General features: G+C 45.2%; 2 protein-coding genes and 1 long non-coding RNA gene across 11 annotated transcripts in view; 2 read left to right on the forward strand and 1 right to left on the reverse strand.

The window, feature by feature from the left end:
- Nucleotides 1-4165, forward strand: part of celf4 (CUGBP, Elav-like family member 4) — a 116002-nt gene extending 111837 nt beyond the window's left edge. For all 9 annotated transcript variants that reach the window (XM_064308026.1, XM_064308028.1, XM_064308022.1 and 6 more), the window contains one exon: nt 4016-4165. In XM_064308026.1, coding sequence (XP_064164096.1) covers nt 4016-4143 — 128 coding nt within the window. In that variant the 3' untranslated portion in view covers nt 4144-4165. The remainder of the gene's footprint in view (nt 1-4015) is intronic.
- Nucleotides 4165-10107, forward strand: LOC135239399 (uncharacterized). The gene is made up of 2 exons (XR_010325363.1): nt 4165-4231; nt 5446-10107. It is a non-coding gene; the product is annotated as an uncharacterized LOC135239399 (long non-coding RNA).
- Nucleotides 10108-12435: 2328 nt separating this feature from the next.
- kiaa1328 (KIAA1328 ortholog) overlaps nt 12436-15170 on the reverse strand; it is a 24032-nt gene continuing 21297 nt past the window's right edge. Inside the window, exon 11 of the mRNA XM_064308714.1 lies at nt 12436-13186. Within this exon, the coding sequence (XP_064164784.1) occupies nt 12979-13186 (208 nt within the window). The 3' untranslated portion in view covers nt 12436-12978. The remainder of the gene's footprint in view (nt 13187-15170) is intronic.

Below are 15170 nucleotides of genomic sequence, written 5' to 3' on the forward strand. Positions count from 1 at the left end.
AAGGATAGGAAGGAAAAGAGAAAGAAAGGCAGAGGGGACCGAAGAATGAAGGAGCGTAAGAGAGTAAGATGAAGGGATGGACTGAGATGAACGGAGGGCTACTGAGGTTCAGAGAGCCGGGATGCCTCAGGGTCTGAGTTATGTGACGGGGACTTTAAAGAGCTCGTAAAGTGTGTCACAGTTTACTGATGGGTGCGGTAATGGGACGGGGGTCTGGGGGTTCGGGGGTGTCTGGAGTCTGCTGAACTAACCTTTCCTTTCAGGGAAATCGCTTCCTTTTCTGTGTGAACAAATGAACGAGATGATTCATAGTTTTTAAAAAAATATAATTTCAGTTTTAGTGCATGGCATTCGTGCGGAGAAGGATGTTTTAGGTGCTTGCTTTCTGAGGACCTGTGGACTTTTCGATGGCTGGGATAAGGGCATTCGTGAGTTTGCTTCTTCAAAGAAGTACACTTCAAGTAACTCCTAAAGAGCTCGTACAGCGACATTGTTTCCGGAGGTTGTGCTTACAAACAGATTCATTTAATGGGGTTTGTTCACAATAATTAACAGGAATATCCATTTTTATTTAATGCTGGTATTTTGTTCATTGACAGTAGCAGCCTTGGCTTGCATGCTCCATAGGAAATTGTTCCAAACAAAATTACGATGAAATGTAATTTTTTTTGGAAAAATAATCAGGTAATATGGACACGCTCAACCTCTGGGTGCACAGCATCCCTATACACGCTGCTTTGTAGTAACTTGAAATTTATTCTGATGCTTTAAAGCACAATGCCCTCTCATACCAGTCATTATACAGTCCACAGTCCCCCAGAAACGCTCATAAATATCTCAAATATTCTGCATCACACACAAAAACTACCTGGGCCAATCAAAAATATACACTACGTGGCCAAAAGTATGTCGATACCTGATGTCCAACATCTCATCCAGAATTATGGGCATTAATGCGGAGTTGGTTCACCCTTTTCTGCTATAATAACCTCCGCTCTTCTGGGAAGGCTTTATATTGGATGTTGGGGCATTGCTGCTGGGATTTGCTTCCATTCAGCCATAAGAGCATTAGTGAGGTTGGGCACTGATTGGGCGATTAGGCCTGGCTCGCAGTTGGCTTTCCAGTTGATCCCAAAGGTGTTGGATGGGGCTGAGGTCAGGGCTCTGTACAGGCCAGTCAAGTTCTTCCACACTGTTCTCAACCATTTTTAGATGGACTTTGCTGTGTGCCCGGGGTCATTGTCATGCTGAAGCAGCAAAAGGCCTTCCCCAAACTGTTGGGGAAGCACAGAATCTTCTAGAATGTGATTGTATGCTGTAGCATAAAAAAATTCTATTCACTAAACCAAAGGCCCAGCTCAAATCGGGAAAAACAGCCCCAGGCCAAGGGGCGTCCAGATACTTTTGGTCATATAGTGTGTATCAAATTGAAATGTTCTTTTGTTTTTAAAGCGAATTATCGTTTTAAACACCTTTGTCCTTTTCTTTGTTGGAAAACCAGAAGAGTTTCCATTGGTTGGCCATTGTGCCAAGAGTGTTTTGAGCTCTGAAAGAATTCAATGAATCAGTCTTACTGTATGAATAGCACTGTACCTGTGAACAGTCATTGATTAACTTCACCAGAAGTCTAAACAGTGTTAATGTGTTGTTCCTTACATTAATGTTCATTACATGTTGTACAGCAAATAATTGGTTTACTGTGAGGTAGTCTACATTGACTTCTCTTTGGATAAAATTGAATAACCCCCCCTCCCCCAAACACACACACACACACACACACACACACAAATGCACATGCAATATGCAATGAATAGACACTTTTAAAAGCCTTCGTTGTCAGGTTGCTGTCCTGAAACGTATTTTATGTTAAGGTGCTGACGTGTATTGATTTGGTTTTTTTTTTCCCAGAAGGAGAATGTAAGCATTTGTACTTTGTGCTAGCCAAACTCCAATTCCCAGAATGCTCTGTGAAACTTTGTGGTCCATGTCTCTTCCACTTGATTCAGTTTCTAAAAAAAGGTTTTCAGTTGAACAGTAATCAGCTCTAAACTGCTCACAACGATCAGCTAAATTTTAATGTAATACATTTCATAGGCTTAAAAAAAGCAAGCATATTTCCTTTGTGCAAAAAAAAAAATACTTCTTTAAAAAACTCTTTAATGTAAAAGGTAACAAATGTGACTGACTTGACATTCATGCTCATGATTTTGTTTATTTCCGCACGGTATGAAATGGGGCCGTCTTTTACCCAAATGTCAGTACTGAGAACCCCACTCAGCTCCGTTACCATGGCAATGTCACAGTTCATTGCCATAGGAACGCTTGACCTTTTACGAGAATGATGCTGTGCAATATTGCTACATGCCCAGGCCACCGAATGGAGCTCACGATAGATCGGTTGTTTGCTTCATGTTTTGGGTTTTCTTAAATTATTTTATTTTATGGAAAGACTAAAAAAAAACTGCTGTTTCAAAGTAGCATTTCATAAGTGACATTTTTGTTACCGTGCCTAAATAATCGTGACACATACTCAAAAATGGGGTGACTTGACAAAAATCTGGTGACAGGGCCGATGGTGGGTTTGCATTGTTCATATTTGTACAGATGGACAAGTTGTTTGAGATCTATTTGTTTTATTTATTTGTTATTTGAAGTGACATATGGTATGAATGCAAAGGATTTTGCCGAAAGAAAAGCATAGACTGTCTCATGCATAAAATCCACCGCAGGAAATTCAGGATATCCGAGCACCGGCACACTTCCTGTCAGAAAAGCTGGTCCCTTATCGAGATGAAATATACTGCAATACTGTATAACACAATATATGTGCGATTTTCTTTTTTTAGAAAGTACATTTTAATAATATATATATAAATATATGAATGTGAGCGATGATGTATATTTATATAATTTATATTCAAATATATTGTGAAGATTTGGAATATTTTGATATATTTTATTTCAGTATATTGCAGTGTTTACATATATCCATGGATGAATACCATGAGTGTGGAAAGTGATTTATTGTATTGTAAATTTATTAATTTACAGTTAACAGCGATTTATTAGCTGTGAAGGAGTAATGCCACTCTGAGAGAGAGAGGGCCTACCCACTCTTGGCTATGTTCCCTATGACACCATCAGAAGCAGCCCTTTCCAAATATCTTCACTCTTTAGCCACGGAAGCAAGTTCAAAAACACTCTCGCAGAACAAAATGCAGGGCCAAAAAATGACATGAAATAATAAGGATTGTGCTCCTAATCTTGGTGAGATTTCTTTTAACTGCAGGAATTTCACGGTAGTATAAAGATCTAATCAATTTCACCCAGGTTTTGGTAAGCAAGCATTGCCTGTTATGCAGTGAACGCACGTGTGTGATGCAGTACATGTGATGTGGGTGTCATGTGACAGTGCTGGTGCTTGCATTAAAGCTATATATATATATATATATATATTTGCATTTTTTGTATGATGTGAAGCTGCATAGGAGGTATTTCACAGTTAAAGACCCAGCTGAATTGAAAGTGGTTGAAACTGGAGAAATAAAATAACCTCTGTGTGCTTCCTCCTTTCTCTATCCCTCGCCTCCTCCCTTCATTTTTCTGTTATTCTGTTATTCTTTCTACTTCCGCCCATACCCCTGACCCATTCCTTTTCCCCTCCTCCTTTTTTTCTCTCCCTCCCTCTCACACTCCCTCTCCCTCTTAATCCCTTTGTCTCGTTCCTAACCTTGAAACTTGAATCAATCGACTTCTTCTCTCCTCTTTCCCATCGACTTTCTCTTTCCTCCTCTCTCTCTCTTTCTCTCCCTCTTTCCCTCATTCTCTCGCGCGCAATCTCTCTGTCACTCTCATGGTCTTTATCCCTTTTGACCCGACACTAACCTTAACTGCGCCTCCTTCCTCTTCCTCTCGCTCTCTCTCTCTCTCTCTTTCGCTCCCTCTTTCCCTCCCTCTCTGCTCTTCCTGTCTTCTCCCCCCCTCCCCCTCCCCTCTCCCCCCCCCAATACTGCAGGTTTCGTCAGCTTCGATAACCCCGCCAGCGCCCAGGCGGCCATCCAATCAATGAACGGCTTTCAGATCGGCATGAAGCGCCTAAAGGTGCAGCTGAAGAGGCCGAAAGACGCTAACCGCCCCTACTAGCCCCGCCCCCTCCCCCCCCCACCCCGCCCCCCACCCCCCCAACCTTCGCCCTGCTGGCGAACACCGCTGGAGCACACGGGACAAACAGGTGAGCCCCCAAACCTCCCCGCCCCCCAAGGTCAATCGATCAATCAATCAATCAAATCAATCAATCAATCAATCAATCAGCCGGTGATCCGAACCAAAGCGACAGCCCGTTTGAGTTTACAGAGCATTAGAGGCCCCCCCCCCCCCTCCCCCCCATAAAGAAGAGGCCTCATTGCCCGCAGAACAGAACGCCTCCTTCCCCCCCAGAGAAAAGGGGTGCAGTGAAGTGAGAGAACATTCGTCCTCCGCTCTTCCGACGCCTCTCTCCTCCCCCTCATCTCTTCATCTCTCTGATGGAGGATCCGCACAGCATCATTTATTCCCTTCTCACGCGCTGATTTCCTATTCATGCGGCCAGTGGAGCATCTCGGCAGAAGTGCAGCGTAGTGGGATTTGTTTTATTTTTGTTTGTTTACTTGTGAAGTGTTTTTGTTTTGGGGGGGGGGGGGGTGAGGGATGGCGGGTCTTTGACCGGAGCTTGAATCTGTGATGCCCAGGAAGGGATGTGAGGTGTCACCAGGGGGCAGCACCAGCCCTACTTACAGGAATGACCGGAGCTGTGGTTCATTGTAATCACGTCAGGTGCAGCCAATGACCAAATATTGGGCTTTATAAAAGAGGCCTGGGTTTCAAGCTGAGGAGGACAGTTTTTTGGTCATTTCATTTCTACTTTTTTCTTTTACTGAAGAGTGTTTGCCTGCCCTTTTCCCACTGTGGAGTGTTTTTTTGTATTTTAAGGGTTTCGTGTGGATTTTTCCGTTCTTGCCGTTAATAAAAGGCGGCAAGCCAACCTTTCTTTGGAGTTTGTTTTTTTTTGCCTGTTCACTGCATGAGGCCCTCCCCAGCCCTGCATCATAAACCCAACAACCTTCTGGTGCTAAAGCCAGCACCCTCCTCTGCAGTTATTCTCCGTTCAGTATTTATGCTTGTAATGTGTCCCTGGTTTAATACTGAAGGATCAGTTTTCCTCACGAACAAATCTGACTGTGTTTTCAATTAACTCGTAGAATTACAGAAGACCTTTTCTGTAGCAATTCAGTGCTTGTTTTTCAATTTCAGAAAGAAAATTAGCTAATTGCGAAAAGAAAAACAAAACAAAAAAAACAGAGCCAGTGTGTGATGATGATGGAAAGCAATTAACTGAAGATAAATGCTCGTGAGCTGAGCGATTATGTTGACGTACAAAATAACAGCTTTTGTTTGTTTGTCACCCAGGTTTTATGGAGTCGGGATGCACGTTTGGCGACATGAAAAAGAAAAAAAAAGACGCTGAAATAAAATAAAACAGTTTCAAAAGGGGCTTGGAACCAAACTGCAACAGCGCAACAGAAATTGAAGGGGGAAGAATCATATCACAGAATTTTAAAGACTGCTTTTGGATGTTCCAGAACTTCCGGAATTCAGCGGAACACTGTGTGTGTGTGGCAGCAAGGGTGTCTCTGGACCTGGGCTGACATCCTCCCCCCAATGAACCTTTTTCAGACCGGGTGGGACCACTACAAAAAAAAAAAAAAGCTGAAAAAAAGAACAAAAAAGAAACAGCTGACTGACTCCCCCCAGGGCAGGTCCAGAAGAAGAGGTGCCCTGGAGAGCCGTGATGACTTAAAAAAAAAAAAAAAAAAAAACTTTTTTTTGGAAAAAAAAAAAAAAATCTTTACCATGCAGGGCTCGAACCAACGAAAATCAAATGGAGGAGGCAGATACTTTTTTAAAAATAACAGTTATGAACATTAAAGTGAACTGCATTTCAGAGGAAAGGATCTTTTTTTTTTTAAGGGGGTGTGATATTTCGGGACACAAACTTATAGTGATTCGGTTGGCCATCTTTACTTGGAGTGCCTGTCCGTTTCCAGGGGATACAGTTGCCGTGGCAAGCTGTGGCAACAATCTCTCGGGAGTCTTACCCATCATTCCTCAGTTGATTTAGGGACCAAATGACCAAACATTTTTATCACGTAAAGACTTGTAGCTGTAAGATACTTGGACCATCACATCTCTTTTGCTGTTTGAGCAAGCTTAAGAGTTATGTTTGAAGGTAAAAAAAAATGTAAAATGATAATATAAATATATATATATACAATATATATACTGTATATACATACATATATATTGCTGGTATGCTTTTTAAAAATGGCAACTCTATTTCAGATCTGTGAGAACACTCATTTCGCTAGTTTACAATAACTACTCAATATCAGAGTATTTATTTTTCTCTCTTCTTTTCACCTGAATCTGAACAAAACCTGAACCTGATAGTTAAATGAACATAAATATATATGTGTGTACAAAATATATGAACATGTTTATATTTACAGTACATATATATGTATAACATACACATGCAAAAGTATTCATACATATCTGCGCATATATATGAATACATATGTTACTCAAACTTATATGTGTTTATATGCATATATTTTATATATATGTGTGTGTATATAGAACCGCTATTGAACCTAATATGTAGAACTGTAATTTTACTGTAGATTTTAGCTGGTCTCCTACACTGCTCTTGCCAATCTGCTTTAGACTGAACTGGGTAGAATAGCGACTACGGCAGCTCCCAAACTGCAAGCATTCCACTCTCTCTGAAATATATGTGCTCACATATATATTTACACATATATATGTGCGTGTGTATATTGATACCTGTACATATGTGTATATGTTATTTTGAAACTGCGGCAGGCCAGTTCTCAGAGCAGGCGCGCTTCAAGAACGACAGGCTGTCTGATCTTCCCTGAAGAAAGGGGGTCGCCATAGCTCAGGAGGTAAGAGCGGTTGTCTGGCAGTCGGAGGGTTGCCGGTTCGATCCCCCCGCCCTGGGCGTGTCGAAGTGTCCCTTGAGCAAGACACCTAACCCCTAACCGCTCCGGTGAATGAGAGGCATCAATTGTAAAGCGCTTTGGATAAAAGCGCTATATAAATGCAGTCCATTTACTGGGGGGGGGCTGCTGTCGTAAAACAACGATCTTCCCGATCTTCCCTGCCAGACGCCGAGCGAAGAATCAGCCATCTGTTAAACTTGAACCCGAAGTCGACATATCATAGCCGCTATTAATCTGTCCGAGAGGGGCGGCCCCCTCCCGCTTCGGCAGGTGCCCCGCCCGCGTCACCCGACGCACCCGTCCCGGCGGCATCCTTCAGTCACGGGCGGCCCCGTTTCCTATTTACGCCCAAAACCCCACTTTCGAGTCTAGTTTAACCCAGAAGTATCGCTAATTTAGCCACCCGCTATTGCTAATTGCAAATGTAAAAAAAAAAAAAAAAAAAAAAAAATTAAATTTATTAAAAATAAAAGAAAAAAAAAGCACTGCGTTTTCGTAGCGGACGGCGGACGCCGAAGAAGATGCAGGGGGCAGTGTGTCGGAGCAAGCGGTGGCGACTTGCCACCGCGTACGCGGTCACGCGATCGGAGAGCACGCCGGTGAAAGCAGCGTGTCCGTCCCATCTGGTTCATCTGGAGGTGGAGTCCTGCGCGTCCCCCGCCGGTCAACCTGCTGCGTACGTCCGACTACGTCCGGCGGAAAACGTTTTGTCTCGCGACGCGAGCTGTCTGAGCTGGCCAATGAAACGGTGCAGATTAGGGTAGTTCTCTTAAGCCCTCATTTTCAGCAGTTCAGCCTCCTAAAGCAACCGTTTAAAAAACTGGCGGTGGGAGGGGTGGAGGTGGATGAACCAAAAGCTGCAGGCATTACAGATGCAAAAGAGTTTTATGCTACGGGAAGACGAACCAAAATATCCAGATGGCGATGGAAACGTGCGGCATCTCTGTACTTGTGTGTTCGGTTTCCCCTGAACTTTGTTTTCGCGTAGACCTATCCTAAAACCAGAAAGGCGGAGTCTCTGGCTGTCACAGACCCCGCCCCCCCCGCTTGTACATCCAATCCTGAGACAGACAGACCTATCAGATGTCTAACTCCTCCCCTTTGCCATTACGGTCCATCAGCTCAGCTGCAACTGTTTACATAAAACAATTCAACAGAACAAAGTGTTTAAAAAAAAAAAAAAAAGATTGAGAGACAGAGCAGAGCTTTTAATATATATAAATCAATGAATATATGTAAATGTTTCTTTTTTGTTGCTCTGTTTTTCTCTGTAAATAGGTTTGCATATTTTATAGGACTTTTACTTCTACCTACAAGGACTTGGTAAAGAGCAAACTTTAAATACTTATAAAAGACAAAGGGAAAAGAGTAATAAAAAAAACAGGTAACAAGGAGTTGTAGGGGTCTATGGCATGAGTGGAGGGTGTGCAAATCCAGGTTTTTAACAAGAGAACTGTCAGGGAGTGCATTGAATTCAATATAAAGAAATTTAGATTAGCATTTATTTTCACATTTATCTAAATACACATTATTTATTTATTTATTTATTTATTTATTTATTTATTTAATTTATTTATTTTATTTATTTATTTCCTGGCATTTTTCTACCAAACTGCCAATGATTCCTACCTGTTGTGTTATTTATTATATTTGCTGAAAAGTTTGTGCTGAGGGTCATGTTTCTGTGAGCACATGGGGTTTTTTTAAATTATTTATTTGCGACGGACACGAGAGGAATGCTCTCCGTAGCAGCGAGTCCTCATTCCTGAAGCCAGGCTTCAGCTTCGTTTCTGAACCCCACATTTACCCAAGCAAACGCTGAATAAAACACTACCGTATCGACTAAGTCCTGCAAGGAGAATATTACATCACTGGAATGGACAACAGTAAAAAAAAAGAAAACAATAAAAAATACATTTTATAAAACTAAAAAGATCAGTGATGTTCACGTCCAATCATATGAATGTATGTATTGCATTCAAGTAATTCTGCACTTGTTTCAGCTTTCCAGGCTGAACTCTACCTGGATCTGCCCAATACTTCTTCTCTTGAGGCTTCTTAACCAACCAGAGACAAATGGACGTCTCTGGCTGGTTTTGACCAACAAAAGCCTGTCAGAAAATCCATAAGTTCTCCATCGACCACTCTCTGATCATTTTAAGACATACAGAAAACCATTTCTTCAAAACTTCCAGGGTAGTAGTTTGTACATGCTGGCAACAGCACTTTTTTGGAAACCGAGTGAAAAGCTAGACTCACTCTTCCAGTAGTAGTTTTAACTTCTTTTTTTTCTGTTGCCTTGTCTTTTTCCACCCAATTGCTAAAAGAAAAACACACCTTTCCTCAACAGAAGTTTAGATCTCCCTGCTGAAACGAACATTTGTGGCAGGTAAAACGCACTCCTGGTTTCGATCCGGGTTTGAAAGAAAAAGTCTGCCATGATCATTGGTCCACATAGCGACTCAACACATATCAAAAATCTGCAGCTTTACTTTACCATTAAAAGGGGGTTCACAAGGCTGACAGTGGAGGTCAATCTACCTGCCTCTCAGCTCCTAAACTCTAAGCTCACAGAACATATCCCAGCATGCTCTTGGTGCCAACTAGTACTGTGTACATTTCATGAATGCAACTCATTTTCATTTCCTGCTCTCGATTGGGGTTATCCTTTGGCGATCCTCTTGACCCATCCTTTCGGTCAGAGCACAAGACAGGCTTGACCCTCATTCTCTGAGGTGATCCGCAGTTTGGAGTCATCTACAGCAGGACTCTCTCTCTCAAAACCGCACTCCCACTAGAAACTGCACTAAATCCAAACCCGTGGAAATATCAGCAAAACACATCGACAACAATTTGTGAGGCTTGTTGGGAACTTGACCTTAGAGAACTTACCCCCCACCACACCCCACTTAAACCCCACTTTGGGGTCCGAACTGCTCGTTGCTGCAGCCTACTGCTATTCCCTTGACTATACCCTTGAGTTCCTTGTCTTATCACTTGCTGATCTGATGATGAAGTCATGTGTATACAGTTTCACCACTGGGGGGGGGGGGGAAAAAAAAAAAAGTTTACCAGTGTTTTCACTCATCGTTATAGGTCGGGATATAGCAGGACAGGGAAAACGTATGCAGTTATGGTACACTGATTACAATTGGGATATTTATTAGGAGGGGAAAAAAAAGAAGTAATTTCACGTGAAAATAAAAGGAAAAAAATTCTATGCAGGAAGGTGGGGGTGTGTGAGCGTGTGTGTGTGTGTGCGTGCGCTCGTGTGAGTGGAGAGCCACCTGTCTGTCACTATGAGACAGGCTTCCCATTGGACAGTCGGCGTCATCGCTGTCCCCGCCCTGTCTCTCTAGACTGCCCGATTCCCTGGTCCCTGGACCCCGTGTAATTTACTGAAGGATGAGTCTCAGCTTAGCCAGAAATAAAGCACAGTCATGAATCAAGCAGTCCTCTGCGTGGCTTTCTTCTGTAGTCTTACTCTCTCTCTCTCTCACTCTCACTTTCTCTTTTACTATACACAAATTTTTCTTTTTTTTTTTAAATTATGCAGGTGTGCTTTCATTACATTACATTACATTACAGGCATTTAGCAGACGCTCTTATCCAGAGCGACTTACACAACTTTTACATAGCATTTTACATTGTATCCATTTAATACAGCTGGATATATACTGAAGCAATTCTGGTTAAGTACCTTGCTCAAGGGTACAACGGCAGTGTCCTACCCGGGAATCGAACCTGCGACCAATCCCAGTTCCTTACCCACTGTGCTACACTACGTCCCCACATAACGACACCCAGCCCCATAAAAACATCCAGGGAATGGGGATGAACACCTCGCTAACTAGCGAGAAACCTACTGCAGCAACATAAGCGGTAGAATTGTCCATTGCATGAATAGCCGGCCAGTTATTGTGCTAGAAGCAGAAAGGAAAACAGATATTCAGTCAGCCAGCTGAGCTAAGTCAACTAAAACCACTAGCGAGAAGCATTGCTATTTCCACCACTGAAAATGCATTGGGTTGAAAGCTAATATGGTACCGACAGGTGTGTGAATTCTGTAACTAAGCAGTAAATAGCTTTATTTTTTTTTTTTATCTGCGCAGTGTAAAAACATTGATGTAGTGCTTCTCACAGCCAAAGAAAGTTCAGATGGCCTCTAATCAAATTTCTGAAAATGCTAATTTCATTTTTGCTTGTTTCGTGGTCGCTAGGAAGCAGTTTTAACGGGCCTTATCCTCGACCAGAGCAGCCACTGGGCTTTTCCGAACACAACTGGGCAAGAGATGCGTTCCTCTTTCATTTTCGTACTGAGACATACGTCTGTTCGCCATACATTCAAACTCTCCAGTTTTGGTTCAGTTTAGTTGAGTTTTTTTCCCGCAGAACATAAATATTTATACGCAGGCAGCGTATTTTGGTACCGAAGAAGGATGTGCTCGCGAATATATATCTGTCACACGGCATTGTGGGATAGGGGATATTCTCGGTACTGTAACCAGAGCATTTAAACGTTCAATGTGATTGGAGAAGCGCTCTGTCATTTTAGGCAATCGGTGTAAAATGGACACAGGGGGCGACATAGCTCAGGAGGTAAGACCGATTGTCTGGCAGTCGGAGGGTTGCCGGTTCAAACCCCGCCCTGGGCATGTCGAAGTGTCCTTGAGCAAGACACCTAACCCCTAACCCCCAACTGCTCTGGCGAATGAGAGGCATCAATTGTAAAGCGCTTTGGATAAAAGCGCTATATAAATGCAATCCATTACACACGCGCTGGTGAAGTGGCTGTGGAGGCGCTATCGCTCGCGGCGCACGTCTGAGCTGCAGAGAGGATCCCCGGCCATTTTTGGTTTTATCGCAGCCGACAGGCAGTTAGGCCAGAGCAGACTGCCTGAGGGCGGGGAGTCCAACCGTCACGGAGCGAGCGCGTGAATCTCCCTCAGCGTCGCCGCGGTGACGGGAAGCGTTTCGCGAAAACGTCCCGGATGGAGGAGGGAAAGGCCGCGTGGGGAACGGTTCTCAGTGCGTGCGTCGAAAGATCAGGGTCAGGGTTGCAGGGTCTGCATAAGGAGTAATGCATCTATTTTTCTGGGGGCAAACTGAGTCATCCTATGGCGAATTCTAGCTATTTTAGCAGAGTTTTCATGCCATTACGTCCATTACGTCTTCTTTATGACACTTATCGAATTCGGCAATGGGGCGGTTCTCCAGCTGGGGCTGCTGGCCTTGAGTCGAGTGCTAACCTGCACAGCAGCCTGACTCCACGTCTCTGAGCCGACGGGTTTCGCCGTCGGTTCACTGAAGAGGCCTAAACCAATTACGGCAGCTCGAAAAAAAAAATGAAAAACAAAAATCTGGAGAGACGCAGTTTAAATAGAAGTCCTTTATTTACATCAGGCACTGAAAGATATTTCAACACAATGAAGACTTTCGTGATCTGGCTTTCTGACTTTCAACCAAAAAAGCAGCCGTTAAAATTCAAGGGAAACTCAAATGTAAGGGGGGGGGGGGAGCGATTTAAAAACAATATTTAGGGTGTTTTTTGTGTTTATTTTTTTTGTTAATGCATGCTGTATAGGGCAACTGTTTTTCCAAAGAGTGGGATGGACGGGGTGGCATTCTCACAGAAACACCAAGAGCAACAACCTTCAAAGACCAGCTCTCTCAAGCCCTCTGGTCTTAAAAGCTTCTGGCCGTCCCCAGCCGCAGAGTGAGGTCAATACCAATGAGGCTGGCTAGCAGCGCAGCCCGAGGGGAGTGTCTGCGTGCTTCTGCGAGAACGCCTGAATAATGGCGCCTGAGCCGCGATGGCAGGCAGGCAGGCGGGTGGGCGGGCGTGGTCCATCACCCCGCGAACAAGGGCAAGCGGGGGCGGGGGAGGGGGGGGGCGGGAGCGAGGGGAGGCCCCGCGTCAGCAGATGAAGAATATGTCTTCCAGGATCTGGCTCTCCTCCGGGTCCTCTGCTGGGGACGAGGGGGAGCGGTGCGGGGGGGCCCAGGGGGGCAGCACGGAGGAGAGGGCGGGAGAGCGGGGCTTTCGGCCGGGGGGGCCACGCCGCTGGATGGGAGCGGAGACGGGGCTGAACACGTCCAGGAGCTCGATCAGGGACGAGTGCAGGCTGTGAGGAGGAGGATAAACACCCGGGGAGATTAGAAACAGGGCCGCACTGGATAAACACCCGGGGAGATTAGAAACAGGGCCGCACTGGATAAACACCGGGGCATTAACGGCCGCGGGAGCAACACCCGGGATTAGGGGCGGAGACGGGCTGAACACGTCCAGGAGTCGATAGGAACGAGGCAGGCTGAGAGGAGATAAACACCCGGGGAGATCAGAAACAGGGCTGCACTGGATAAACACCCATGGAGATTAGAAACAGGGCCGCACTGGATAAACACCCGGGGAGATTAGAAACAGGGCCGCACTGGATAAACACCCGGGGAGATTAGAAACAGGGCAGCACTGGATAAACACCCGGGGAGATTAGAAACAGGGCAGCACTGGATAAACACCCGGGGAGATTAGAAACAGGGCCGCACTGGATAAACACCCGGGGAGATTAGAAACAGGGCAGCACGAAACACCTGGGAGATTAGAAACAGGGCAGCACTGGATAAACACCCGGGGAGATTAGAAACAGGGCAGCACTGGATAAACACCCGGGGAGATTAGAAACAGGGCAGCACTGGATAAACACCCGGGGAGATTAGAAACAGGGCTGCACTGGATAAACACCCGAGGAGATTAGAAACAGGGCAGCACTGGATAAACACCCGGGAGATTAGAAACAGGGCCAGCACTGGATAAACACCCGGAGATTAGAAACGGGCCGCACTGGATAAACACCCGGGAGATTAGAACAGGGCTGCACTGGATAAACACCCGGGGAGATTAGAAACAGGGCAGCATGGATAAACACCGGGAGATTAGAAACGGGCCTACTGGATAACACCCGGGGAGATCGAAACAGGGCTGCACTGGATAAACACCCGAGGAGATTAGAAACAGGGCAGCACTGGATAAACACCCGGGGAGATTAGAAACAGGGCAGCACTGGATAGACACCCGGGGAGATTAGAAACAGGGCAGCACTGGATAAACTCCCAGGGAGATTCGACACTGGATAGATGCCCAGTGAGACAACAGTGGAGATGATTGACAGCACACTGAACAAACAGCTCTGGCATGCTGAATAGATTTAAAGGTTCAGGAAAAGCCCAGGATTCATTCCAATTTGACCTGGAGTCAGAGAAAGGAGAGAGAATGTTAACACGTACAGACAGATTAGCAAATTCTATCTGTACACGTGCAGTACTTTGGCGATACCGGAGAAGATGATTTGAATTTCCAAGCAGGAGGGAGAGGTGTGTGGGGTGGGGGGGGGGGGGGGGGAACACAGGAACAAGGGCGCGAGGCTTAGGGCCTGGAGACGTTGTATCAGTATGCCGACAGACTCCGCCAGCGTGTGAATATTTCACTGCACGGGCGCGTACGTGCGATGGGGCAGACTGAGGGTTATACAGCCGGGTTTCTCTATGACACCGCCCCCCCCGCCCCCCCCCAACTCTCAGACCACAGCCCACCCCAACAGCCACCGCTGTAATTCAGAAACCCGTTCCCACCGTTAAAAAAAAAAAACGGTCGCGGGTTCGAGCACAGCACGAAATTTGCCGACGCGCCTCGACAAACGACCGTGACGGTCGACTTTGTCTGACCGCTCGGTTTCGGCATCGCCTGTGGGGGTCAACATTCTGGAGAAAGTGCAATAAAAACTTTCAGAGTAAAAAATTCAATACTGGTAGAGAGGTGCCCATTAGGCATTGAGAAATGCACTTGCGCTGGGGTGACCTTGCCCCGGGGAAACCCTAGGGGGCGCCACAGGCGCAGGATAAAACATGCCCTGCAGACCCTGCAGGCTCTGCAAAGGATCGGACGAATAAATGAATAAATAAATGAATAAATAAATAAATAAAGGGGCAGAGATGAAGCTAATAGAGATTCAAACCCGCAGCTCGGCCTGCTGATAAATTATTCAGCTGGTACACAGACGGACGAGCGCGTTCCAGACTCGGAACACGGATTCCTGAACCGCGCTCCTCTGA

This window comes from Anguilla rostrata, chromosome 14 (assembly GCF_018555375.3).
Source record: "Anguilla rostrata isolate EN2019 chromosome 14, ASM1855537v3, whole genome shotgun sequence".
Classification (NCBI taxonomy): domain Eukaryota; kingdom Metazoa; phylum Chordata; class Actinopteri; order Anguilliformes; family Anguillidae; genus Anguilla; species Anguilla rostrata.